This window comes from Melanerpes formicivorus, unplaced genomic scaffold (assembly GCF_026170545.1).
Source record: "Melanerpes formicivorus ecotype bairdi unplaced genomic scaffold, bMelFor1.0.p_v2 SCAF_46, whole genome shotgun sequence".
NCBI classification, from domain to species: Eukaryota; Metazoa; Chordata; class Aves; order Piciformes; family Picidae; genus Melanerpes; species Melanerpes formicivorus.
Window position 1 is genome coordinate 5263921 of NW_027142398.1, and position 24320 is coordinate 5288240.

The 24320-nt window shown below is 59.3% G+C and overlaps 1 protein-coding gene across 3 annotated transcripts; it reads left to right on the top strand.

The window, feature by feature from the left end:
* The first annotated feature begins 130 nt into the window (after positions 1-130).
* Positions 131-24237, top strand: BLTP3A (bridge-like lipid transfer protein family member 3A). 3 transcript variants are annotated; one of them, XM_068159833.1, is made up of 21 exons: positions 131-237; positions 7560-7722; positions 9141-9179; positions 9580-9671; positions 9850-10039; positions 10586-10726; positions 10966-11136; positions 11285-11456; positions 12492-12578; positions 13149-13313; positions 13839-13981; positions 14660-14801; positions 15200-15396; positions 15943-17471; positions 17910-18103; positions 19054-19205; positions 19305-19452; positions 20440-20702; positions 21159-21267; positions 21753-21850; positions 23166-24237. In XM_068159833.1, the coding sequence occupies exons 1-21, from the start codon at positions 194-196 to the stop codon at positions 23289-23291; spliced, it is 4365 nt and encodes a 1454-aa protein (XP_068015934.1). In that variant the 5' UTR covers positions 131-193; the 3' UTR covers positions 23292-24237. The 3 variants fall into 3 exon arrangements, with proteins under 3 accessions (XP_068015934.1, XP_068015936.1, XP_068015935.1); XM_068159835.1 differs by having other exon boundaries at positions 20593-20702; XM_068159834.1 differs by lacking the exon at positions 131-237 and adding an exon at positions 4267-4343.
* Positions 24238-24320: the final 83 nt, after the last annotated feature.

Here is a 24320-nt window from a genome sequence, read left to right on the forward strand (position 1 = left end):
GGCGCCGCCGCTGCCTTCCCGGGGCCGCTCCCGGCGATGCGCCCCGGGGCCGCCAGGGGGCGCGGCAGCGGGGGTCGGGCGGCGCGCGGGGGCCGGCGGGAGGGGCGGGGCCCGGGGGGCGGGGCGGGGGGCGGGGCGCGGGGCGGCGGCCGTCGCGATGGGGTCCCGGCGCCCGCGGCCCTGAGCCCGCGGCATGGCCGGCATCATCAAGAAGCAGATCCTGAAGCACCTCTCCCGGTAGGGCGGCGGCGCCCGCGGCTCCTCCGCCTTCTCCCCTCCCTCCCCCGGGTCCGAGCTCGGCAGGGCGCGGGGGGAGGGTCCGGGGCCGCCGCGGGACCTGGCGGAGCGCCGCTGGCGACCCCGCTGGGAGCTGCCGGGGCCGGGGAGGGTCCGGGGCCGTGAAGCTGTCGGGCCCCGGCGGGAGGGCTGCGAGCCCGAGGGGACCGAGGAGCGGCCGGGTCTGGAGCGCCGTGGGGCTGCGGGGCCCGGGAGGGGGTCTGGGGCTCCAGGGGGGTGCGGGACCGAGGGCCTCGAGCTGCGGAGTCCGGTAGCCCCCGGCTGTGTTGGCCATGGGGAGCGCTGCAGGGCCCCTTCGAGCCCCGGGTCGGTGCCCGAGCAGCGCCGAGGCCTCCAGCCCGGCCTGGACCTTGGCGCAGGGCAGGGGCTGCGTGCCCCGGGGGGGCTGCGTTTGCTGACCCCCGGGCTGGGAGCAGGTGAGCCTGAAAGAGGCTGAGCAGAGAATCCAGGCAGCAGGAGGGTCAGGGGAGGAGGAGCGCTCTGACACCTGATACGCCCAGCCCAGGAGCGTGGCTGTCGCTCTGGTTAGGTTTTGTTGTCAGTGCAGCTCCTTAAGGGCACCGAAGTGTGCCAGGGACAGCAGCAGGGAGGAGAAAAGAGCTTCAGCTGTGGCTCTGCCACTGCCTGGGGGTTGACCTTGGGCCAGCCGTGGTGCCTCAGTTTCCCAGCCTTGAGAGCAAAGCTCTTGTGGCATCTCCTGGCCAGGGGCATCGCTTCCCTCTGGAAGAGCAGTGGCACTGAGGATGGAGGTGAGGGCACAGCACTGCACAGAGCTTTGTGAGCTGTGGATGACCAAGTCCCTTCCATACTTACTGGTGGTGAAGAACAGGTACAGGGCAAGGGGCTTGAAGGGAGCTGTGTGGGGTCAGGAAGGGGGCTAGACCTGGAACTCCTCCCTGAGCCTGGTGGTGAGCACTGAGAGGTTCTGGAACCTCAGAAGAATGCCCACAAAGTGCCAGCAGCCTCCTCAGCAAAGTGTCTGTGGCAGTCCTGAGTCAGTGGCTGCTCCCCACTCAGCTTTCTGGGCACTGCTCCAAGCAAAGAGCAGCAGAGCCTGCTGCTGAGGTGAGTTTCGGACACCACAGAGCTGCCTTTCTGTCCCACCCTGCTCAGCCCAGCTGGTTGTGCTCCTCATGGGTTCAGCCCTCTTGTCAGGAGGCACTGAGGTGTGTGTGACAGAGAGCAGCTCTTGGTGGAGGCTGGAGGGGAGCTGGTTCCTCTTCCTGGGTACCACTGCTCCTAGGAGGAGAGAGCTTGTGTGTTCTTATGGACCCCCAGGCTGGTTGGGGTTGGAAGGGACCTTAAAGCTCATCTGGTCCCACCCCTGCCGTGGGCAGAGACACCTCCCAGTAGCTGTGGATAATTCCCCCTAGAGTAACTGTTCTTGCTGCTGCTTTTAGTTCCTGTTGCTTGTTGAGCTCCCTTATCTCGCCGTGCTGCAGCATGTTCCTGCCCCAAGTGCCTGCTTCCCTCCCCTGGTCAGGCTGCCTGTGTTTGTCTCTGCCTTGCGAAGTTCAGGGAGAAGGAGGAGTCAGGGGCAGCAGCTGCTGCTTCCCACCAGCTGGGCTTGAGCCCTCCAGGCGCTTGGGCTGCTCTGGCCTCTCTCACACGACTCCTGCGGCTGCTTTGCAGAGCTGCGTGCTGGACACAGTGTTGCTCAGAGATGGTTTTTCCTCCACCACCCTCCCCGTGGGGCTTCCAGCTGTGCCATTTGCCTGCGAGAACTTTGCTGCTGAATCACGAATCTGCTTTCAGTCTGCATCTGAACCCATTCCTTGTTCCTTTGTTGTCTTCATTTGAAGCCATCTCTGCGTGGAGGGGCTGGGTTGGTTCCTTTCTGTGGGAAACTTGTAAGGAAGGCTCAGGAGAGAAGAGGTCAGGGCAGTGCCAGGGGTGTTTGGATGAAGCAAGTCAGAGGTCCGAAGGGCTGGCAGTGTCACTGGTGCTGATCTGCCCAGCTGAGCTTTGCCACCGCTGGCAGAGCTGAGCTCTGAAGGTGCTTCAGAGGTCTCAGCCTGTGGGGAGCTTGAGCAGCTTCAATTCCTCGAGCAGAACAGCCCTGCAGACTCTCAGCACTGTCACCATCTGTGCACTTCCCTCCTTTGTCCTATATTTAGCTGGGAAAAAGAAACAGATTCGGGGCTGAGCTTTGCTGCTGCTGCACTGGGACTCTGCTGCAGCATCAGCCTGGCAGATCCTGCAGAGGATGTTTACAGCCTCCCCTTGGAGCTGGCTGGGACAAAGGCCTCTTCCTCCCTGTCAGGAGCATCAGCTGCTTGCCCTGGGCTTCAGCCTGGAGCTGCCTTCAGCTTCCAGGCTGCACCACAGGGCAGTGCTTGGTTGGGTTTCCTAGGCTGGAATTATTGGTGGAGGGACATCACCTTGCTTCAGAATGAACCCAGTGCCACAGAATCACAGCAGAGCAGGGGCTGGGAGGGACCTCTGGAGGTCATCCAGTCCAGCCCCTGCTAAAGCAGGGCACCCACAGCAGCTTGCCCAGGAAAAGACTTTTAAGGTCAGCAGGTCCAACCATTATCTAACTCTGCCACTGGTGCACCACCCCCCTGAGCACCGTGTCTGGAGGGCTATTAAATGCTCCAGAGATGGCCACTCAGCCCCTGTGCTGTTGGGAATACTGAGCCAGGCTGCCAGGGACCCCCTTTGGGCAGGCTCTGGCATTTCCCTGTGGGTCTCCAAAGGCAGGGCTGCTGTGCTGCACCTCCCCACAGCCACCAAGTGTCAGTCCCGGGAGGCGTGCTGCGGGGTGCGAGGTGTTCCTGCCCCTCGCTGCTGGAGGGGGCGGGCTGCTGCTCCGGGAGTGCTACCCAGGCTCTCGGTGCAGCAGAGGAGCTGCTCTTGGGCAGGAGGAGGCTGCGTGTCTCCTCACCGCAGCTGCTGGGCTTTGGCTTTGCAGAGCCTTCTGCTGGCCCTGGGGAGCCTCTTCACACCAAGGGGACCACAAAAGCAGCTGTAAAGGAGCTGCTCTTCCGTCCTCTTACTTCTGCTGTCCTCCCGAGGCCCCTGGCGCCTCTGCAGCTGCTCTGCTGGGCTGTGCCTGCAGGCTGCAAACACGCACAGGTGGGGCTGCAGGGCAGCTCCTGTCTGGGGGCTGAGCCTTCTGACCTGAGCGTTTCTGCAGATGTTTCTTTTGTACGGTATCATTTGCCTGGGGCTTAGCCTGGGAAATTCCCTGGCAGCTGAGAGGGTTTGCGTTCCAGATTTCAGAGCATGGGGCAGCTGGCATTTAAACTCTGCTGAGCTTCCAGCTCACAGTTCCTCAGGAGCTGGGCTCCCGTGCTGCTGGCTCAGGGAGCTTCTCTTCCCTGCCTGCAGCTCGGAATGCCTCAGTCTGGAGCAGCAGTGTGTGCTCCCCAGTCACACCAAAAGCCTTTCTTCCTGAAAGGGCTTTGACTGCCCCTGGGTCTTCCAGGCAGCAATTTCTTCCCTCTTTCCCCAGGCTTTGGTCACTTGCTCAGTTTTATTTCCTCCATAACTACTTTCAGTTCATTCTCGGCCCTGTGTCCTGCAGTTCAGCTTCTGCTGCTGTCTTCCTTGAAAGTGTTGCTGTGTGTGGCAGTCCCTGACCTCTTCTTGCAGCAGTCACGAGCCTTGCTCCGAGTACACATCGCTCCTTGGCTCCCGAGATAAGATTTGGCAGGGGGGAAGTGCCCTGTCAGGGAGGCTTCTGGGGCACAGTGCAGGAGGATGCAGATCTCATTAATCACCCTGCCCAAAGCAGCCAGGGCTCTGGGGAGGGTTGTGGACAAGCAGCAAATCTGCAGTAGCCAGAGTGAAGTTCTGTGGTCTGGGTTCCACGTCTGCAGATGGCATTTGTGTTCCAAGCAGAAAATCTTCGCCTCTGCCCTCGTTGTTACTGCTGCTGCAGCCAGGAGCCTTGTCCCCTGCAGCCGTTTCCGGGGGCTGTGGCTATTCCCTGTTCCTTCCGGGCTGTTCCTTCCGGGCTGCCCCCTTCCTGCCTGCCCCCTTCCTGCCCGCTTGTCTCAAGTACTTTTCCACCTGCAGCTGACCCTCTGCCAACAGATGAGGTAGGTCATTAAGTAAATCAAGGTCGCTGGTGTGCTGCTAATTAGCTCTTGCATCTCATAACCATAGTGACAGAGATATCAATAGCAATCGCTGTGCCTGGCCGCGGTTGTGGCAGACAATGGCCACTGATTGCTGCGGGAGGAGAAGCTGAGGCACAAGATCTGCTCTGAGCTGGGAAGCTGCTGCTGGGAGAGCTCCTGGAGCACGTGGCTGCGAGGTGATGAAGAGTTCGTGGGCTCCAGCAGCTCCTGACTCTGTCTGTCTGTCTGCTCAGCTGGAGGCAGTGTGGCCTGGCAGCCGTGGGCTCAGGTTCATTGTGCTAGCCTGGCCCTGCACCAGCAGTCAAACCTGGCCAAGCTGCCTCTTGCAGTCGGTGGTTTGTGGCCTCTGGATGCAGAGGCTCCAGCAGTGCCATCGTTCCCTGCTGTGTGGTGTAGCTGGAGGCTGAGCAGGCAGCCTGAGGCTGCGGTGCTGGGGAGAGGCTGCGGTGCAGATGGAGCTCCGAAGCTGAGGGTCCCTCTTCAGCACATGAATCTTCTGGGCCAGACCCCAAGAAGGTTTAAATCACCTGGGTGCTGTTAGCTTATTAGCATCTGAGATGAGGGTGGTGCTGTTAATGAGTCTGCTGCTGGAGAGCCCCAGCACTAGGCTCAGGGGAGGCAGGCTGTGGGCAGCAGCCTGCAGGGAGTCCCTCCACAAACCGCTGGGCCCGGAGGCTTGACCCAGCAGGATGCCCTTGGCTGTAGCTGCTGGAAGAGGCTGGCTTGTGTTTCCCATTGCCCTGGTTGAGCTTTTGGGCCACTCCAAGGCTCTCTGTGGCTGCTGGTGGCTGCCCTGGTTGGTTTGGCTGTGGTGCAGTGGATTGGCTTCTGCCTGGCAGGCTCCAGGGAGGAGAGGTGGCAGGGGTGGCGTTAGCCTGGCTGCCTGCAGTGCTGCTCTGTGGGTTCTGCTCATCTGCCTGTGCAGAGATGCAAAACGCCCTTGTGACTGCAGGGACAATTCCACGGGAGAGGGGAAAAGCTGCTCTGGTTTAGCTTTTGTCATGGTAATCCTGACCGGCTCCACCGCAGCGCTGTCCTCGGCCTCCAGGGCTGAGCTCTGCTTCGTGACTGAGGTGGGAGCTGCAAACCCCACCCCGCAGCGCAGCCCTGCCCCTGGCTGTTCCCAGAGCCACCATTTCCATTCACTTTTCTCTGAGCCAGCAAACCACACTGCCAAAAGTGTTCCTCTGGATGAGATGAATGAGGGGAGGCTGCCAGCCGGCATCCAAACCTGCCTGCTCCCTGCTTTGCCTTACTGGCGGTGGCCAAAGCAGTTCCTTGCAGCAAGGGATGAGGGTTTGGCACCTCTCAGCTCCCAGGTCACAGGCAGGTCTGGCTGCCTCCCACGAGCAGCAGCAGGGGAGGCTGTCTGGTGTGCAGGGCTGGGATGGCTCCCAGGGCAGAGCCTCGGGGAGAGGCAAAGGGCTGCACTGGGGCTGTCTGCCTGGGGAGGCAGAGCTGCTGTCAGCGCTGGGCCCTCGGCTCAGAGCTGCCCCTGTGCCACCCGCGGGGGCTGTGAGCCCTCCTGCAGGGCTGGGGCAGCACCTTGGGTACGCTGAGGGTGCTTCATGAGGAGCATTCTGGCAGTCCCTGTCCTGCAGGGGATCACAAACTCTTCCTGGGGTTTAGGCAGCTCAGGTTTCATAGCTGAGATGATGATCTTTGATGATCCATAGATGATCCTTGTGGTCCCTTCCAACCCTGAGTGATACTCTGATACCTCTGGCTCCAGCAGTGTCCTGTTTCACTGCTGCAGCCTCCTCTGCCCTGTTCCTGGTTTCTCCTGCCCATGTGCACTGAGTGAAGGCAGAGCCCTGCTTCCCCTGTGTGTGCTCTGTGCTAGCAGCTTCCCCACCTCAACGTGCTGAGCCTGGGACGAGGCTCTGAGACAGCAGAGTTTTGCTCCTTGCTTGGCAAGGGTGAGAAAGCTGCTCTGTGCCCCAGCCTCTCCCCACCTGCAACCTGATCACTACCCACAGCAGCCTGCACTGTGCCAAGGGCTTTTCTCCTGCCTACCTGTTCTGTTTTGGTGTCCAGTCCCAGGGGGACACGAGGAGAACAGCTGCCAGCAGAGCCGCTCCTGTAGTGGGAGGCAGTGCTGATGTCCTGGGGGTGTCTGGGCTGATGAGCAGCAGGGGCTGAGCCTGACAGACACCCAGCCCTGCATCTCCCCACCAGAGGAGCAGCTGCTGCAGCACACTCTGGGATGTTTGGTTTGGGCAGTGTTGGACTTGGCTGCCTTCCTGGCTGTGTTTAAACAGGAGGGGCTCTGGTTCAAGGGAGTGACAGGTTAAAGGGGAGGTGTCAGGCTGGGGTGCTGGCAGGGGTGCCAGAAAGCCACTCTGTAATCAGCTGTCAGGGGTACGTGGGGCTCAGGGGAGGGAGGTGGCAGAAGGGCACAGCCAGCAGCTGGCTCAGGCTCTGCAGTGGCAGGGATCAAGGTAAAAAGCAGCAGCAGGCAGCTGTTGGTGCCAGCCTCCTCTGCCAGAGCTGCTGCATCAGTAGCACAGGGCTGACATCATTGGCTCCTCACCACCCACCAGACCTGCTCCTAGCAAGGCACTGCAAAGCCTCTTTGGCCCCAGGGAGCTCAGGGCTGCCTGAGCAGCAGCTGCCTGCTGCCTCAGCCTGTGCTCTGCTCTGCAGCTGCTGCCACCTCTGGCAGCTTTGCTCTGGTTCCTCCTCTCCTCTCTGCCAGTGGCTCTGTTCAAGCTGCCCTTTGTGCCTTTCACAGAGCAGGAGCTGCTGTAGGGCAGGGAGAGAGGAGGGCAGTGTGTGACCAGCTGAGCCTGATCCTGCTGACCTGGGGCTTTCTTCCTGCTCTGCACCACTGTGCAGCATTAGCAGCAGCTTGGGGGAAAGTGTGGAACAAGCCCTGGCCTCAGGCCTGGGGACAGTGTGTGGCAGGAGATCCCAGAAGGCCTTCAAGCTGATTTTCTGCCCTTGGAAAGCCTTTGCCAAAGCCCCAAGCAGATTTTTATACTCAGTTGCTCTCTTCAGGGCTCCTCTGGACTCAGCACCTCTCCTGGGGATTGTGGACAGGGCACCCTGGGACATGGGCTGGTGGCTGTGGTGGTGCTGGCTTGATGCTTGGGCTGGATGATCCTGGAGGCCTTTCCCAGCCCAAACAGTTCTGGGGTTTGGTGTTCTCCAAGTCCCTCTCTTCTCTTGCAGGTTCACCAAGAATCTCTCCCCAGACAAAATCAACCTGAGCACGCTGAAGGGGCAGGGGCAGCTGACCAACCTGGAGCTGGATGAAGAGGTGCTGCAGAATGTGCTGGAGCTGCCCACCTGGCTGGCCATCACTCGAGTCTTCTGCAACAAGGCATCCATCAGGGTGAGCAGAGCAGGCTTCTGGCAGCTTGCTGTGGTTCTCTCCACACATCTCCAAGGCCCTGCTCTGGGTGGGAGGTTTGCTGGTGGAACTCACTGAGGATGCAGCGAAGGTCAAACACTCTGCTCCTGAGGGCGGCCAGCAGCAGGTGGTCAGGATGCTGAGAGGAGCCCAGGGACAGCCTGCTGTGGTCCTTCCTCACCTTCAGGTGACTGTGAAGCCAGCAGTGAGGTCTTTGCATTTAGCAGCCACTGATGGGTTCCCAGGGGCCTGTCCAGGTTGTTCCTGGACCCACTCACTGAAGGTCCAGAGTGTGCTGTGGCAGGGAATGTCACAGCTTACCCACATCAGCTTCTGCTGGTGTCCAGTCTGGGTGCTGGTAGCCTCCTGGAGGGAGCAGTGCAGTCATCACCTCCCTGCCACCTGAGGCCTTGCAGAGCTCTCTGCTCACCCCCAGTCCCTGCTGCTCTGATGCTGGAGCAGTTTTGGAGGCTTCCCTCCTCCCCACTCAGTCTTTGGTAACGCTGCAGAAGCCTTACAGCCCTCCAGGAGGGACAGGAAGCAGAGAGAGGTGGAGAGCAGCTCCCTGCAGGCCTGCTCCTGCTGAGAGCTGCTGTAAAGCCAGGCTGGGGTGGGCTGAGGGCACAGCAGGGGGAGGAGAGCAGCAGACATGGAAGCTGCTCCAGCACTCAGCCTTTATCCTGCCTTTCCCTGTGGTGTTGCTGGCACTGTGCCTGCCCCTGCACTTCTGCACACTCAGCTCTGACAAACTCCTTCCTCCTTGTGCTTTTCAGAGCAAGAAATGGTTTGGTTTTTCCAGTTGGTATGAAATGCCAGATTGCTTAATCTTGCTTAGTGCTGCCCACAGTGGCACTGCCTGACTGCAGAAGTGTTTGACACATCCAGGAGACAAACACAGTTCTGCCCTGCCAAGTGCCAGTGGCAGTGAGCCTGCCTCACTCATCTGATCTGCTCTGGTTTTAGACTCAGAGCTGCTTAATTTAGTAACAAATATTTGCTCTCCCTGCTACCAGAACTGCAGAGTAAGCCTTGCTGGGAGGATACAGAATGGATCTTTGGGGGTTGTGCACAGGCTTCAGAGGAGTCACCTGACTGCCAGGAGCAGCAGCAGCTGGTTGCAAACTCCTTGAGGACAAGAAGGTTCTCCACAAAGGGCTGTGGCAAGCTGGAACTTGACCTGCAGGGTGTCTGTTACTGCTGGTGACACCAGAGGTCCCAGGGAGGGCTGGTGGCTGCAATGTCTGCCCTTGCCTGTGGGCCTCCAGCAGACTGCTGGGCTGCCCCTCGGGGCACTTCTCAGAGAGATGGGGCTCAGACTTTGCCCTCAAATGGTTTGCTGCAACTTCTCAGGCTGCAGAGTGTGGAGATAACTCTTTGTAACCTCAGCTTTCTTGTTTCAGATCCAGTGGACAAAGCTGAAAACACATCCAATCTGCCTGGTAATGCTCCCCCCCTTCATCCTTTCCTCCTCGCTGGCTTTAGCCTCTCCTCACTGAGAGGAGTTCTGCAAAGGAAGCTGTGAAGTGCATGCTCAGATTTGCACTGACCTAAATCCTCTGAGGCCTTAGCACGTGGGGAAGGGGAAAGTTGTGGCTCTTGTGGGAGCTCACTCACCAAACAGGATTAGCCTCACATCCCCTGCAGCATGGGGCTGGGCTCCCAGGGAGGCCCAGGGCAGCCTTGTGCTTGGCTTTGACTCCCACTTCTGGGGGCTTGGCTCTACTGCTGTGAGAGCTCTAACACAGGAGACTCAGAGCTTGGTCACCCCTGCCCCTGGGCCTCAGGGCTGTGCTGGGGTCTGGCTGGAGGGGTCACAGCTGCTGTGTCCTGTCTCTGCAGTACCTGGACAAGGTGGAGGTGGAGATGCGAACGTGCGAGGAGCCGCGGCCGCCCAACGGACAGTCTCCCATCGCGCTTGCAGCAGGCCAGAGGTCAGCCCCCCAGCCCTGTGGGTCCTTCCTGACACTCTGCTGGGGGCTGCCTGCTCTCAGTGATTGACCACTGGCCCCTCTGCACTCAGGGCTGAGGGCTGGCACTGCTCAGAGTCCCTCTGTCTGCTGGGCCCCCTGCTGTGGCAGGAGCTGACGTGGAGGGCTCTTCTCTTTGCAGTGAATATGGCTTTGCTGAAAAGGTTGTGGAGGGGATGTTTATTGTCATCAATTCCATCACCATCAAGATTCACTCCAAGGCCTTTCATGCTTCCTTTGAGCTCTGGCAGCTCCAAGGCTACAGTGTCAACCCCAACTGGCAGCAGAGTGACCTGCGGCTCACCCGCATTACTGACCCCCAGAGAGGAGAGGTGAGGACCTGCCTGGGCTTCCCCTCCTAGTGCCTGCAGGAGAGCAGCCCCTGTGCTGCCCTGGCCTCTGGGGTTAAGCTGCTTTCTGAGCTCTGCAGTGGTGGTAGGGAGCAGTCAGCTTGCTGCTGCTTGCTGGAACGGGGTTGCTGGGAGCTGACTTGTGCTCAGAGCTTTCTCTGAGCTCCTCTCTCCTGGAAGAATGCAGCTGGAGCAGCTTTCACAGAATGGTTTGGGTTGGAAGGGACCTCAGAGATCATCTGCTCCAACCTATTCCAGAGTCTCACCACCCTGGTACTGAAGAATGTCTTCCTCAGATCCAGTCTAAACCTCCTCTGCCTCAGCTTCAAACCATTCCCCTTGTCCTGTCCCTCGTGCCATTGTGGACTGTCTGGGTTTAAACTCGGTGTGAGATGTAGCCTGGGACATGATTGTGGCTTTGCACTGAAGATCACAGAAGTGTCCTGAGTGGTGTTCTGGAGCCTTGCTCCACTGCTGCCCTGCTGAGCAGTTCCTGAGGGTCTCTGCACTCCTGTGCCTCCCTGCTAGGTTCTGACGTTCAAGGAGCTGACCTGGCAGACGCTGCGGATAGAAGCAGATGCCACTGACAATGGTGACCAGGATCCTGTCACTACTCCTCTGAGGCTCATCACCAACCAGGGGAGGATCCAGATCTCTCTCAAGAGGAGGGTGAGAGCTTCCTCCTCACTTTGTAGGGGACAGGCTCACTGCCTGGTGCACTGCTGCAGGTCTGCTGTGTTCCTCAGCAGCCCTTCATTTCCTGCACAGATGTGGACGTCCAGCCCCTAAGTTAGCTTCTCAGAGGAGAGTCAGAGCAGCAGCTGCTGCTTCTGCTTCAGCCTCTGTGTTCTGCAGAAGGCATGGGTTTGGCTGCAGTTCTTGAAGCCCCTGGCTCCTTGCTGTTTCAGACCAAAGACTGCAATGTGGTGGCCTCTAAGCTGATGTTTCTCCTCGATGACCTGCTCTGGGTGCTGACAGACTCCCAGCTGAAAGCGATGATGAAATATGCAGAGTCCCTGAGCGAGGCCATGGAGAAGTCTGCCCAGCAGAGGAAAAGTTTGGCACCAGAGTCTGCACAGGTGAGCCAGCTGGGGCTTGGGTGTTGGTCTGCCAGGCTCTGCCTGTGGCACCTGGCCCTGGCCCCCGGAGCATCTGCTGGCTGGGAGCTGGTGCGAGCCAGCAGCGTGTCCTGTTCATGCTCTCCTCGGCTGCCCCCTGTCTCTGCAGGTCACACCACCTGCCCCCAGCACCCAGCAGTCCTGGTCGCAGCCCCTGGGGGCCAGCCCCAGCAGCATTGGGCAGTACTTTGAGCAGCATGACATGAAGGAGTCCTCCTACCACCTGCTCATCTCCCGCCTCGACCTGCACCTCTGCGACGACAGCCACGCGCGGGGCCCCGGTACCGGCCAGCGCCCCACACCCGGCCCCGGGGAGGGCACTGGCCCCTGGCAGGGCATTGGCCCCTGGGGAGCCTGCAGCTGCTGCTCAGGCTGGTGCAGGGATCAGTGCTGTGTCTGAACTGGTGCTAGAAGATCGTTCTCGTCCCTGGGGGACAGCCCTGGGCAAGTCCCTCAGGGGCTGTGGCTGCCTGTGGCCTAGTGGCAGTGACAGAGGATATGCTGTAGGAACAGACTGGTGCTGAGCAGGGGCAGGGAGGGCAGTGGTTCACACTGCTTCTGACAGTGCTCAGGACACAGCATGGCTGCCAGGATGCCCCCTCCCTGGAGGTGTTCAAGGCCAGGCTGGATGTGGCCTTGAGCAGCCTGGGCTGGTGGGAGGGGTCCCTGCCCATGGCAGGGGGGTAGAGCTGGATGAGCCTGAAGGTCCCTTCCAGCCCCAACCTTCTGGGTTCTGTGACTCCTTGCCCCCTTGCACTGACCATTCCCTCTTCTCTTCAAGCAAGGCTTTGCTCATTAGTGTCTGGGTTATTGCTGCCTCCCCCCTGCTCAGCTCCAAGTGCTTTCTGCTCTTCTGAGGCAAATGTACTCCCCCCCAGCACAGACAGCTCTGACCCAAGCTGTACTGTTTGTCCTGAGGCCTCTTCCCTTTACAAAGGCAAAACTCAGTCTCCTGCCCACATCTGGCACTGTTCCAGGTGGTTTTGATCTGGTCTGTCACTTTTTCCTGAGCTCAGTTTCCTTGGCTCCATTTCTCTGGCCCTGCCAGCAGGTGTTGGAAACTCAGTGCTGGCTCTTGAGGGGAGAGGAAACTGGTAGGGTCCTGGGAAGTGATGGGATTCTGCCTTTGAGATGCTGGCTCTGGTTCTTACAGTAGGAACTGTTGGCCTCTCACTTGGAGTTGTCTTTCTCTTTGCCTAGGACAAGTTCTTGAATGGTCCTGGCCAAGGTGACAATCAAAGCCACACTGTTGTGAACTCTGGATCAGACTGGGATCGCAGAGCTGTTGATGGCTTTCTGTGCTCTGTTTTCCACAGGTACTTTGAAGCATGGGATGCTAGGAGGTGCCATTCAGCTGACCTTCAGGAGGATGGCTTTTGACTATTATCCCTTCCACAGAGCAGGTAGGCAGCCTGTGGCCTCCCAGCATGAGCAGGGGGATAGAGAAGAATCTGAAGGACAGTGATGCTGTATGGCTGCAGGCAGGTCTGGAAGGAAGGCTGCACAGAGGGCCTCACAGGAAGGGTTACTCTGATTCAGCTGTCAGTGGATGCCTGGCAGGCTGCTGGCAGGGCAGGGCACAAAGAGAGGAGCAGGTTAGTGCCTGGTGTAAAGAATAAAGCTGAAACTCCCCAGTTGCTTAAGCTCTGGATCTGGTTCTCACACCTGCCTGGTTGGTCCAGAGGGGCTACAGGATGTGTGCCAGGAGAAAATCTTTGTGGTGAATTGAAGAGTCGAGGAGCAGTGACCTTGGTCTTCCCAGCACTTGGGTGTGGGACACTGGCTGGCAGGGCAAGCTCTGGGGTGTGGAAGCCTGCACTTGTGCCACAAGCACTTAGTGTGCTGCAGATTGCAGGTGCCAGGTGTGCTACCAGAGAGGAGCTGCACAGGCCTGGGCACCTTTGAGGGGCACAGGAAGGTTCTGTGTATCCTGGAACCTGTTTCCCAAAGCCAGGATGTTTGCTTTCACACAGGAGATGCCTGCAAACATTGGGTGAGGTACAGTGAAGCAATGGAGACGAGGGGAGAGTGGGCAAGGAAGCTGGTCAGTGACTTTCAAAGCAAGATTGAGAAACTTTATGAAGAAGCAGACCCTGCACTTGCCAGGACTCCACCTTCCCCCTTCAGAAGGAAGCCAGGTAACGATGTCTGAGCAGCCTCCTGGCAAAGCAGGAGGTGGGAAGGGTTCTGTCCCATCCAGCACCATCTGATCCAGCAGCTGGTCTGTTGGTGCAGAAATCCACAGCACACTAAAGCTATCAACATGGTGGCAAAGGGAAATGGTGATCCTGCTGGAATAATGCTGCAGCAGCCATGGGCAGGCTGCTGTGGGCCTGGGGTTATTTAGTGAGGTTTGAAGGGATAAATACTGAAAGTTTGGCTGCAGAGTCACAGAATGGCTTGAAGGGAGCTCCAGGGATGATCTCATGCACCCCCCTGCTGAAGCAGGTTCTCCTGGGTGAAGCCTTCCCTTGCTGCAGAGCAGCCTCAGCTTCCCCAGGGCTCTTCCCTCAGGCCTTTTCCTGGCCTGGCTGTGCCCCTCTGCTGCTAGCGCCAGGGCTCTGGTCCTGCTCTGTAAGCACATCCCTCTTGGTGCTGATGGTGAAGCTCACTGCAGAAGAGGGCAGTAAACCCCAGCTGGTTCTGCTTTTCCATCTCCACAGATACTTTGCTGAGCCCTCAGAAGGGTGCCTCAGAGAGAGGCTGTGTCCCCCCCAGCAGCCTGCCGCGGCTCCGGCACCCTCCCTGGAGCCGCCTCCGCTCCAGCTGCCTGCTGCTTCGAGTGGATGACTTGGATGTTCACCAGGTGGGGATCTGGGCTGTGGCTGGGCAGGGGCCTTTCATTTTGGACAAGGAGCCCCATCTGATCTGCTGTCAGCCAGGGCAGTCAGAATGCTGCCAGAACAGCCTGTGCTGCATGGGAGGCTCCTCAGCCACTCCTGAACTGCTGCTGATGCTCATGGCCAGGGCAAGCTGCAGGCTTAACCACTGAGTTCCTGTGTCCACATCTGAGTTTACCTCAGGAGTTAGGCATTTGAGAAGTTAATGAGGATGTGGCTTGTGACAGGGGAGCACTAAGCCTTCCTTCATTCTCTGCCTCAGAAAGCATCACCAGCCTGGCTCAGGCCGTGTGCCCTCCTACCCTGCAAGCACTGCAGGGGCATGACCAGCAGCAGGCCCTGCAGTGGGCTGGGCAGCATCTGTTAGTCTGGCAGGCAGCTGCAGTAGATTTCAGCTGTGTTTGTTCAGTCACCTAATTCTAGTTGTCCTGGCTCTTCCTAGCAGTGACAGGAGACATAAGGAACTAAATTCCCTCAAAGGAGAGGAGCTGACAGTTTTAGCAGGTAGAGAAGGTTTTGTTTTCACTTGGAGGCAGAGTGTGATGTGTGAAGGAGGTGGATTGAGCAGGGGGGACTGCAGGGGTACTGGGACACTTGGTTTGGCCCCATCCAGGCTCAGCACAGCTGCATGCTCTTGTTTTCAGGTTTCTACAGCTGGGCAGCAAAGCAAGAAACCTTCCACCTTGCTCTCATGTAGTAGAAAGCTCTTCAAGCTCCCTGACCAGGTCTCTGCCATCCATATTGAGTTCACAGAGTATTACTTCCCAGACAATCAGGACTTTCCAGGTAATACACCAAGGTCAGCAGCTTCTCTCGGAGCTTCTCAGCCCCCAGTTCCTTAGGAGTGTTGCCCTGTTACACATCCTCTGCCTCTTCATTTTTGTCTAACTTTCTGATATTTGCCTTCCTTTCCTGTTTGGGAGGGGGTCAGAGGTGGTGTGGTGCAAAATGTGGAGGCAGAGCTGTGCTTGCAAAAGAACTGATCCAGGAATATACTGAGGGAGCTGCTGTGTCTGCTCAGCTCTTGGGGTTCTGCCTTCCTGGTCAGCACTGGAGCAGGGCTGCAGGGTGCTGTGCAGCTGACTTGCTGTGGGTCCCAGCACACCTTGGTCCCCCTGAGCTGCAGACCACCTGAGGTTCCTTTCCTGCCCTTACTGATCTGTCTCAACTCCCTTTCATTGCAGTTCCATGCCCAAACCTGTATGTACAGCTGAATGGCTTGATGCTCACCTTGGACACAGCAAGTGTGCTCTGGATAAACCTCTTCTGTCTGGATCTGTACCGCAGCTTGGAGCAGTTCAAAGCCATCTACAGGCACCTGGAGGACTCAGGCAAGCAGGATGAGCACATCGACGTGCGGCTGGACGGCTTCCGGCTGAAGGTGCTCTGCTTCCCTCCCTCCCTGCCAGGCTGTAGCTGGGGTCTGGAAGGAGGCAACAGAACCTGTCCCCTTCTCAGGCTTTCTTCTGTCCACCTCTTATGTTGAGCTCTGTTTTGATCTGTGGGCAGTAAAGGAAGTGCTTGAGTCCTAGCCCAGGATGGGCAAGGCAGTGTTTATCAAACACACTCAGGGGGGAGTTGATGCTTCAGGGAGGCAGAAGTTGTTTGCTGGCCTTTGGCACTGCCTTTGGCACTGCTGTTCCCAGTGGTGCTGTGTGCTGCACTGGTGTCTTGTGGTGTTAGTCATTGACTGCCCCTCTTAGCAGTCATGGGGAGGTGTAGAGGCCTGGAAACACAGCAAGGCCTTGCAGAGAAAGATCCAAGTGCATGCTGGAAGTTGAGCTGCTGCCTAAGCCATGGGTGGGAAAAGAGCCTAAAGTAAAAGCAGTCCAAATGCCTTCCTGGCTGATCCCTCTTCCTGAGGTGTTTTCAGGCAGGGATAAGCTGAGCCTAGGCCAGCTCCTGCAACGTCTGTCTCCCCCTGCAGCTCAGCATCCCGGTGGAGAAGAAGGTGGCGGAGCACCGGGACCGGCCGCAGGCGCTCTGCGTCCGCCTGGCGGAGGTGGCTGCCACCAACACGCGGCAGGCGCCCGGCTGCGGCTGCCGCCAGCTCCAGAGCCTCTTCCGCAGCTTCGCCGGCTCCGAGTTCTTCCACTCCAGCTACAGCAAGTTCCCCAGGGCTCCAGACAGCTTCAGCCTGCTCCACAGCCTCTTCCTGCGCCACGCCTACGAGGTGGAGGAGAGGCCTCGGCGGCCTGCAGGCTCTCCCCAGCTTCCGCACAGAGCCTCTGCCTCTGCGGACCTCTGGTCTGTGAACTTCACTGAGCTCTCCCTGGACTTTGAGGGGGCTGAGAGCTCCAAGGGCAGAGCCCTGAGCTTCATTGACCCTTTTCCCCTTTCCCTGTGGGCCTGCTTTCCCAGGAGATGGGGGCAAGCTCAGATAGCCAAGCGGCAGCAGCTGGCTGCCTCTGAGCTGAGAATGAAGCCTTCTGCCAGCTTCAGCAATCACTCCCAGGGCAAGAACCCTTCCAGAGAGCATGGGGGGTGTCAGAGGTCAAAGACTGACCAGGACCTGAAGAACATCTACAAGGTGCCCGAGACAATGGGTGTCCTGGGAGAATCTGAGGCTGCTGATGGGGTGGATGAGCAGGAGCTGGCAGCCTCTGCTGACGTCCATGTGCTCGTGTCCTCAGCTGTTCACGTCAAAGTGCGGCTCAACCACTACCAGTACCTGGTGCTGCTCAGGATGAAAGAGGTTCTGCAGGCACTGCAGGAGCAGCTGGCCCAGGATACCCAGGAGGTGACTGGCTCTCCTTTAGACCCCCTGTCTGCTTGTGTAGGTGTGGTGTTCCACAGTGCTGAAGTGGCCCTGCTCATGAACCCCGCACCAGGGCCTGTGCTGGAGCCCAGGTCCCTTGACTCAGACACAACCAGCCTGATCGACTCGGAGCTGTCCCCTTCAGACAGCAAGGAGGGGCTGGCAGCTGAAGAGAAGGAGCTGAAGTCAGAGACCAGTTCAGAGAAGGGACCATGCAGCCCCCTGGGGGTCCCAGAGAACAGTGGCACCAGTGTGAGCAGTGTCCCTCTGGAGGGGCTTCCCAGATCGGCAAGTGATGGAGCTCTGGGTGCAGCTCCACACAGCAAGAGCACAGAGGAGAAAGGTTTGATAGAGGAAGCACATGAAGCTGTGGAAGCCCTGGTTGCACAGAAGCCAGCAGAGAGCAGCAGCCATCCTCAGAGCCCTCCTGCCCTCCCTTCTAGCCCCAGCTCAGACACGCAGCCCTCGGGCAGGGCAAGCACCGCTCTCAACGGGCAGGCAGAGCTCGTGCCCCTGAAGAGCTTAGAGGTGGACTTGTCCAGTGCCCTGCACATCACCAAGGATGCCACAAAGGAAGCTCTGCACGTGACCATGGACCTCACCAAAGAGGCCATGTCTATAACAAAAGATGCTCTGAGCCTGAGCAGGGAGAAGATGACCTCCACCATGCAGAAAATGCTCTCCCTGCCCCCAGCCAAGTGAGTGAACATCCTCCTGTGGCTCTAGCTGCAGCAAAGCTGCTGGGACAGGAGGGAAATGCTGCTCCCCTTCCTGCCATGGCACTGGCGTAAGAGAGAGCTTCATCTCCTGGGGGTGGTTGAAGTGCACCAGAGTCTGACTTGCAGGTGCTCAGAACCCAGCCCAGAATCAGTGCAGTCAGAGAGTGCTGGAAGGGACCCTCCCTGTCCAACCCCCTGCAGGCAGCAGGGACACCCCCAGCTAGCTCAGGCTGCCCAGGGCCGCATCCAGCCTGATCTTGAATGTCTCCAGGATGTGGCCTCCACCACCTCCTTGGGCAGCCTGTTCTGGTGTCTCCCCACCCCCACCGTGCAGAGCTCCCTGCTGGTGCCCAGCCCGGACCTGCCCTGCTGCGGCCGGCCTGGGGCGAAGCTGTTTGCCTCGGCCTCTTCTTGCAGGGACCCTGTGCCCAGAGCTGAAGAAGGAGCAGGGCCCCCGGGAGGGGTCGGTGGCAGCCGCAGGCGTTTCTTCATGAGGAGGACCTCGTCCCAGCACTCCTTCGACACGCCCTGGGCGGACGGGGCCGGCGCCGAGGACGGGCTCTCGGTGGACAGCGACGGCAGCGACAGCTTTGTGCTGCTGACAGACTCCGGTGAGCCGGGGCGGGGCCGGGGCGGGGCGGGGCGGGGCCGGGGCGGGGCGGGGCGGGGCGGGGCTCCCCCGGGGCAGGCTGCCGCCGCGGGCGGCCGCTCGGAGCTGCGGTGCGGGGCAGCGCACTGGCGTCGCTCCGGGAAGGCAGGAGCGGTTCACCCCCGGTGTCTCCCTGCTTGGGCAGGTTCCTGCCCTTAGGGGCAGGGGGGGATCAAGTCCTTGGGCTGCACAAGGGCAGGGGCTGTGCCTGCCCCAGGGTGGGGGCGTGGAGGGAAGGGTTAGGAAGGGTTTTGCTGGCAGGTGGTTAAGCCCTGGCCCAGGCTGCCCGGGGAAGTGGTGGAGTCCCCATCCCTGGAGAGCTGTCAGAGTTGTAGGTGTGGTGCTGAAGGCCATGGTTTCACAGTATCACAGTATCACTTAGGTTGGAAAGGACCTCGAGGATCATCGAGTCCAACCTGACACCGCAGACCCCATGACTAGACCATGGCACCAAGTGCCACGTCCAATCTCCCCTTGAACGCCTCCAGGGTCGATGACTCAACCACCTCCCTGGGCAACCCATTCCAATGCCGAATGACTCGCTCGGTGAAGAACTTCCTCCTCACCTCGAGTCTGAACCTCCCCTGGCGCAGCTTGAGACTGTGTCCCCTTGTTCTGGTGCTGGTTGCCTGGGAGAAGAGGCCAACTCCCTCCTGGCTGGTTTACTGGTGGACTTGGCAGTGCTGGGTTGAATGTTGGACCCAATGACCTTGGAGGTCTTTTCCATCCTTCCTGGCTCTCTGGCTGGTTGGAACTGGGGGGCACTGAGCTTGGTTTCAGCTCTCCGTGGCTCAGGCTTCCCTGAGGAGCTGCTGCAGGCTGCTGGCCGTGAGGCTCAGGCAGATTCTGAGCAGAGTTCTGCTGAAAACCAGGAAAAGGAACAAGCTCAAGTTGTTGTTCCTTCCATTTCAGAGCCCAGCCTGGACCCTCTTCCCTCAGGGCATCTTCCCCAGGTCCCCAGTGGCACAGGCAGCAGAGCAAGCTTGGTGGGTGAGGAGGAGGGGGCAGTGTCTCCTGAAGTGAGCAGCTCGACTTCGCAGAGCGAAGACCCCAGCCTTCAGCTGGTCAGTTCTGTCTCTTCTCACTCTGGCTCCCAGGGATGCTGGAAGCAAATCCCTTGGGAATGTTTGTTTTACTGAGTGACTTGTCTCTGCCTGTTCCAGGTGTCTGTCCTGGTGCTGAAGATGAGGGAGGTGAGCTGTGGGATCGAGGCTCGAGGTGATGATTTGTCTGTGGCTGTGCAAGTGATGGATGTGACTCCAGAGCAGCTGAGCAACGTTGGCATGTGGCAGTACCTGCGTGGCTACCTGGGTGAGGCACTGCAGTCTGCTGGGCTCCACTTTACCGATGGCCTTTGTCACCATCAGGGAATAGTCCATTGCAGCTTGGACTGCAGCAGTGGCATGCAGTGTGGGTAGGGTGGAATGTGACTTGTGGGCGGAACACGACTGTCAGGGCCCTTCTTGCTGTCAGGGGTTTCCCAGACACCTGCCCAGCCAAGCTCTGTGGGGCCCAGAGATCCTCGCTGGGCTCTTTAGCTGGGGGGGCATGAAACAAATGAAGAGTGAATGAAGTGATCTGGGAAACCCCTGAAGCTGTTCCTGCCCTGAGAATAGTGTCCCCTCCCTGGAGGTGTTCAAGGCCAGGCTGGATGAGGCCTTGGGCAGCCTGGGCTAGGGGGGAGCTGTCCCTGCCTGTGGCAGGGGGTTGGACCTGGATGATCTTTTACCCAACCATTCTGTGAGTCTGAGCTTGGGTACTCCCCCAGAGCTAAAGTCGAGTTCAAACGAAAACAACAAACCACAAAAGCAACCAAAACCCACGCAAAAACCCAACCCAAGCCACCCCAACTCCAGAAGGAACTGAAGCCAAAGTGACAACGACCCAGAGGCTGCAGGGCCAGCAGCGGCTGCGTGGTGCTGCTGCCGCCGGTTGCAGTTCCGCCCGTGGCCACGAGAGGGCGATGCGGGATGAGGTGTGCAGGGCCCGGCAGGGAGAGGTCCCCCCGGAGCCTGCCCTGGGCAGCCTCTGTGTCTGCAGCGCCCGGGCTGGTTCCGAGGCGTGCCGAGGGGGTGAGCGGGAGGGATGGGGCTGGGGGCTGCCGCAGCCCAGCCGTGGTCTGAGTTCCTGCAGCCTCTTTCACCTCAGCGCTGGCTTCAGGCTGCTCTGCTCAGCCTGGCTCCGCCCTGCCCCTGCTCAGGAGATGGTGTTCTCTGTGGCAGCCCGCGGCAGTCTTCCCTCGCTGCCTGTGCTGAGTGCACTCAGGGCACCTCCTGCAATGAGCTCTCTGTCCTGCAGCCGCGGGGCCGGAGCAGCCTGCAGCCCCCGAGGCCGGCAGGAGGCAGCCGGCTGTGTGCCTGCGCTTCGAGCTGGGCCCTGCCGCTGCCCTGCGCTCGCCGCTCGCCCTGCAGAACGGCTTCCTGCAGCTGCTGCTCCACACCTACACTGCAGAGCTCCTCATGTCCTTCCTCACCAGCCTGGGCCCCTTCCTGGAGGATGAGATAGTTCCAGAGGTGATCCCCATGGAGATAGAAGTTGTGGATGCCAAAATCACCTTGAAGGTTGGTGTGGGGAAGCAGAGCCTGCCCCAGCATGGCAGCCCAGGCAGAGCTCACTTGCAAGGTTCTTCTTTGGAAGGGATGCTGTGGGGTTGCTGCAAGCTTCTGCAGAGGTCCTGTTTGCCTGACACTGCTTTGTTTTGCTTCTAAAAAAGGGCTGAAGGAGTTGCAGTGGAAGTGTTGAGTGATCAGGTGGTGGAGAAATGGGAGCCTGATGTTCTCCCCCCAGCTTTGCTGCTGAGCTGTCTGGCAGTCAAGGGGAAGAGCTGAACACCTCTGTGCTGCTGTGGGGTGGGAAATGTTTAGCCTTTTTCTGTAGGGGATTCAGGTGAAAGCCATGAGGGGAGGGCAGGCTGGTTAGGAGGGGGCCAGCTGCTCTCCCTGCCGTGCAGGCTGGGGCAGGGAGAAGCCTCTGCCAGAGCTGGCACCAAGTGCACCTCTGCTGTGTTTGTGCTGCAGGATGACAGCCCCCAGCTGTACCCAACCTCCCCTGGCCCTGTCCCTCTCACCCTGGCAGTGGACCACGTCGTGGTGAGGCGCAGGGACGATGGAGTCTTCTACCTGACAGGTCAGCAGCAGACTTGGGGTGTGGGATCCTCTGCCCTGCTGTACTGGAGGCTGCTGTGCTCTGCCTGGAACTGAGCCATGCTGGTGGCTGGGCTGGGCTGGGCTGTGAGCAGGCCTCCCTCTGCTCTGCAGGCACGGGGTGAACCTGTCTGCAGCACAGCACCCAGGCCCTGGGGCTCTCTGGGTGCTCCTGCTCCTGCCTCCCTGGTTCTTGCTGCTCCTCTTGCTTTGTTTGCACAGCACATTTGGTACCTGGGGCAGAACAGGTTAATACCTGAACTGCCAGCTTGAATGCATGCCTGATCTTTCCTTCAGCTCACACAGGACAGGTTGCTGCTTCTGCCCTTCCTTTAGCTTCTCCATTGGCAGTGGGAGGGAGAGGAGCTGGTTGCCTCCTCGAAAAGGGGGAAAAAAGGCTAAAAGTTAAAGGTTTTTATTGCTGTTTGTTACTGTCCCCTCCTGAATGCTTTCTGTGCTTCTTTGCAGCTCCCCAGGGGCAGGGCTCACCAAAGCAGGAGGAACCTGTGTCAGCTCTTCAGGAGCAAAAGGCTCCTCTGCAGAGTGTCTCAGCAGCAGCACTGCAGGTGAGTCACTGCTGCCTGCTCTGCACAGCTGGGGCTGGCTGGGCAGTGGAGTCTTCTGTCTTGGTTTGCAGGCCCTGGCAGGGGAAGTGTGCAGCAGGGGGCAGAGCACACAGCAGCCTGCACCTCCTCCCCAGGCACTCTGGGGAGCAGGGCTGCCTGGCCCAGGGGAAGCTCTCTTGCTCCCTTTCTGAAGTCTGTTGCTTGTTCTGACTGGCTCCAGCCCCCCCCCCCCCCCCCCCAGCTGTCCTTTTCTGTGTTAGAAAAGGGCAAATTGAGACTGGAGAGGAGGAAGAAATTCTTCAGGGGGAGGGTGGAGAGACTCTGGCACAGGGTGCCCAGGGAGGCTGTGGCTGTCCTCTCCCTGGAGGTGCTCAGGGCCAGGCTGGATGGGCTGGTGCCCCATGGAGGTGTCCCTGCCCGTGGCTTGGGGCTGGATGATCTCTCAGGTCCCTTCCAGCCCCACCCTGTCTATGAACTCAGGACAAACAGCAGTCAGGAGGTTCCCACAGACAGAGCTCTTTTGCCAAGGAGTTTCAGGGTGCTCAGTTTCTGCTGCTTGCTCTCTCTTTGCTTTCCAGTTCCCTCTGCCTGCAGTTCATGCCCAGCTTATGTTGAAAGGCAAACTGCAGCCTCCAAACCACAGCCTGGAGCTGTGCTGGGCAGGCTGAGCTCCTGCTGTGCAAAACACAGGCTAAGGAGCACCATGGCTGCCCAGCTGTGCAAGTGGCCTGGCACCCTGCATTCTCATTTCCCTTCTCCACTTAGTGCAGAGTCTTTCCTCTTCTTCCCATTCACAGCATCTCAGGAAACAGGGCCCTGAGCAGCAGCACAGGAGCAGCACAGCAGCTCAGCTCAGGTTTGCTTTCTGGTGTTACTGAGCAGGAAGAGAGGCAGAATTCCTGAGTAAAAATACTTGAGAGCCCAAGGAAAACTGTTCCTGTGCCAGGGAGCTGCAGGGGGACTCCCTGCAGTGTTTGAGGAGAGCATTCACTGTGGTCATGGAGACAGGGACAGGAATGCCAGGAATCTGCTTGCAGCTGGCACCTTCCTTGGGCCAGCTCTGTGCAGGTGCCTCAGGTCCGAGCCAGGGCTTTCTTCTCCTGATTGTTTTGTGTGTAGCCCACTTCAGAAGCAGCTCAGCTGCTCTGGGGGCAGCCTTGCCCCCTGCAAGGCACCAGAGGACAGTTTGATTCCAGTGAGCTCTGTGGGGCTGTGGCACAGACTGGAGCTCATCCCTTTGAGCAGATCAGAGGGGTTGGCTCTGCCCTGCTGCTGCCTTTTGGGAAGTGCTGCTCTGACTTTTCTCTGCTTGTAGCTGAAGGAGGTGCCAGAGCTGCAGAGGGAGCTGCAGAGCCTGAAGATGGCCCTTGCAGAAGCCAACCTGGACAGGGCTCGCCTGCTGCAGGAGGTCAGGAAGTACAATCCCCTCTTCCAGCTCTGATGCTGCAGGGGCAGGCTGCAGCTGCTCAGGAGTGGAGACCACCACCAGCACTGCAGCAGTCAGTTTGATCCTGTGGCTGCTGCAGGAAACAGCCTCCTGGAGCCTGCTGCCCTCAGCATGGAGACAGCTGGGATGGGAAAGGAGCTTGCAGGAGGGAGAAGGGAGGCAGGGGAGGAAGGAGGAGCTGCCTGTCTGCAGCCACTCTCCTCTGTCCTGGCAGTGTGGAGCTGCCTCTGCCACTAAGCCAGGGCAGTGCTCAGCCTGCAGCCAAGGACAGAATTGAGGCAGACATCCAGGGGTGCTCCTGTGCCTGCTCCCCCTCCCCCTGTGCAGCCAGGAGTGCTGCTTGCCTTAGGTGGGGTGCAGGGGTGGCCTTCACTTGCAGTCACTGCATGGCCTGGAACTGGGGGGGGGGGGTGTCTGGGGGGGTGTCCAGCTTCATCTCAGCCAGCTTGGGAAGTGAGCAGAGGGCAGGAGTGGGCTGGGCTGTGGAGCTGCTTTGCTGTGTCAGTTTCTGCCTGCTCCCTCCCAGGGCTGCAGGCTGAGCAGAGCTAGGGCCAGGTTGTTTGCAGCCCCTTCCTCGCTCCCACAGCTCCAGGCAGCTGCTTTGGGGGGGGGGGGCTGAAGCCCTTCCATGCTGTGAAACAAAGCCCAGGGCCTCCCTGCAGGGCACACATCTCCCCCCTCACCCTTAACAAAGTTTACTCCTTAGAACCTTTTATGTAAGGACTTTGTGTTGTGATGAGAGCCAACCTCACCGTGCTGCACCCAGCACAGCTCTACCCTGGGGAGAGCAGCTGCCTCAGCAGCTCCTGCCTGGAAGGATGCTGACAGGGCCCTGCTCTGGGTGCAGCTGGAGAGAGCAGTGGAAGCTGCTGCAGTTGTTCCCACTCCTGCAGTTATTGGTTCTATGAACCTTGACACGAAATTAAACTTGTTAACCTCCTTCCAGGCTCAGACTTTAGTTCTTCTCCCCCTTCCCTGCTTGTCCTGTTCTCTGGCCAGCTCCACAAAGCTGGCAGTGGGGCC